The 1,427-nt window shown below is 43.4% G+C and overlaps 1 protein-coding gene across 1 annotated transcript in view; it reads right to left on the reverse strand.

Annotated features, from left to right (window-relative positions):
- GABPB2 (GA binding protein transcription factor, beta subunit 2) overlaps positions 1-1,427 on the reverse strand; it is an 82,231-nt gene that overhangs the window by 9,170 nt on the left and 71,634 nt on the right. Inside the window, exon 8 of the mRNA XM_011973562.1 lies at positions 89-213. Within this exon, the coding sequence (XP_011828952.1) occupies positions 89-213 (125 nt within the window). The remainder of the gene's footprint in view (positions 1-88; positions 214-1,427) is intronic.

A 1,427-nucleotide genomic window follows, 5' to 3' on the forward strand; every position in this document is an offset into this window, starting at 1 on the left:
CAAAAAGGAAAAAAAAAAAAAGATGAAGAAGGGTTCAGGCCTTAATAATTTGGCTTTAAATTCTTTTCATCACTCCTAAAAACATTACCTTGCTTTCCTCCACACTGTTTGTCATCTCTCCTATCCTTGGTTTCTTTGTTAGTGGCAACTTCTCTTCTTCTTCCTCTTTAATTACAGTCTCCTCTGCAACCTGACCAGCAGGTACAGTTAGAACTACAAGTCAAAGGACACCAATTGGAGGTGATGAATGCATAAGAAAACAAAGAAGTTTTGCTTGCTTTTAATAAGAAAATAAGCTAAAATATATTCTACGTTGGGTGCAGTGGTGTGTGCCTGTGGTCCTAGCTGCTCAGGCAGCTGACTGGAGGACTTCTTGAGTCCAGGAGCTCAAGGCTAGCCTAGGCAACACAGCAAGACCCCGTCTCAACAAAAAAACAAAGAAAGAGAAAGTAAATGGCCAGGCACGGTGGCTCAAGCCTGTAATCCCAGCACTTTGGGAGGCCGAGATGGGCGGATCATGAGGTCAGGAGATCGAGAACATCCTGGCTAACACAGTGAAACCCGTCTCTACTAAAAAATACAGAAAAACTAGCCGGGCGAGGTGGCAGGCACCTGTAGTCCCAGCTACTCGGGTCACTGCACTCCAGCCTGGGCGACAGAGCGAGACTCCGTCTCAAAAAAAAAAAAAAGAAAGAAAGAAAGAGAAAATAAAATATATTATTTGATATATTATTTTAAATATCTCTTCAAAGTTTAGAATCAACAGGTAAGGCATGGCCCTTCGGGGAGAAACAAAAAAGATTAATAGAGCACTAAGAACGGCTCAAAAAAGAAGGGTATAGATTTGCAGGCTTGGAAGCCATGCAAGTAAGTCCCAAGTCTGAGGCTCTTATATGAAGGTGTCTGACTCTAGGTCAGCTATGACCAAGTAGCTTATTAGTTTGCCCAGAAATGGCAGGGCGAGGTGGCTCACACCTATAATTCTAGCATGTGGGGAAGCTAAGGTGGGAGGATCACTTGAGCCCAGGAGTTCAAGACCAGCTTGGGCAACATGGCAAACACGGTCTCTGCAAAAAAAATACAAAAAATTAGCCAGGCATGGTGGAGCATGCCTGTAATTCCAGCTACTTGGGAGGCTGAAGTGGGAGGATCACTTGAGCCTGGGAAGTTGAGGCTGTAGTGAGCCAAGAACTCGCCACTGCACTCCAGCCTGGGCGACAGAGTGAGACCCTGTCTTCAAACAAACAAACAAACAAACAAACAAAAAAACTGCAGAAATAATCTGTCCAAAGAAGGCCTGAAGTCTTTATATATTTTTGAGACCTCTAATAAAAGCCAATAGCCATTATCTGTACCTAAATTATCTTCTCATAGATAAGTGAGAGAAGGGTCAACACATACACAACACACATGACACACTACACATC

The sequence above is a fragment of the Mandrillus leucophaeus genome, unplaced genomic scaffold (assembly GCF_000951045.1).
Source record: "Mandrillus leucophaeus isolate KB7577 unplaced genomic scaffold, Mleu.le_1.0 Scaffold139, whole genome shotgun sequence".
Classification (NCBI taxonomy): domain Eukaryota; kingdom Metazoa; phylum Chordata; class Mammalia; order Primates; family Cercopithecidae; genus Mandrillus; species Mandrillus leucophaeus.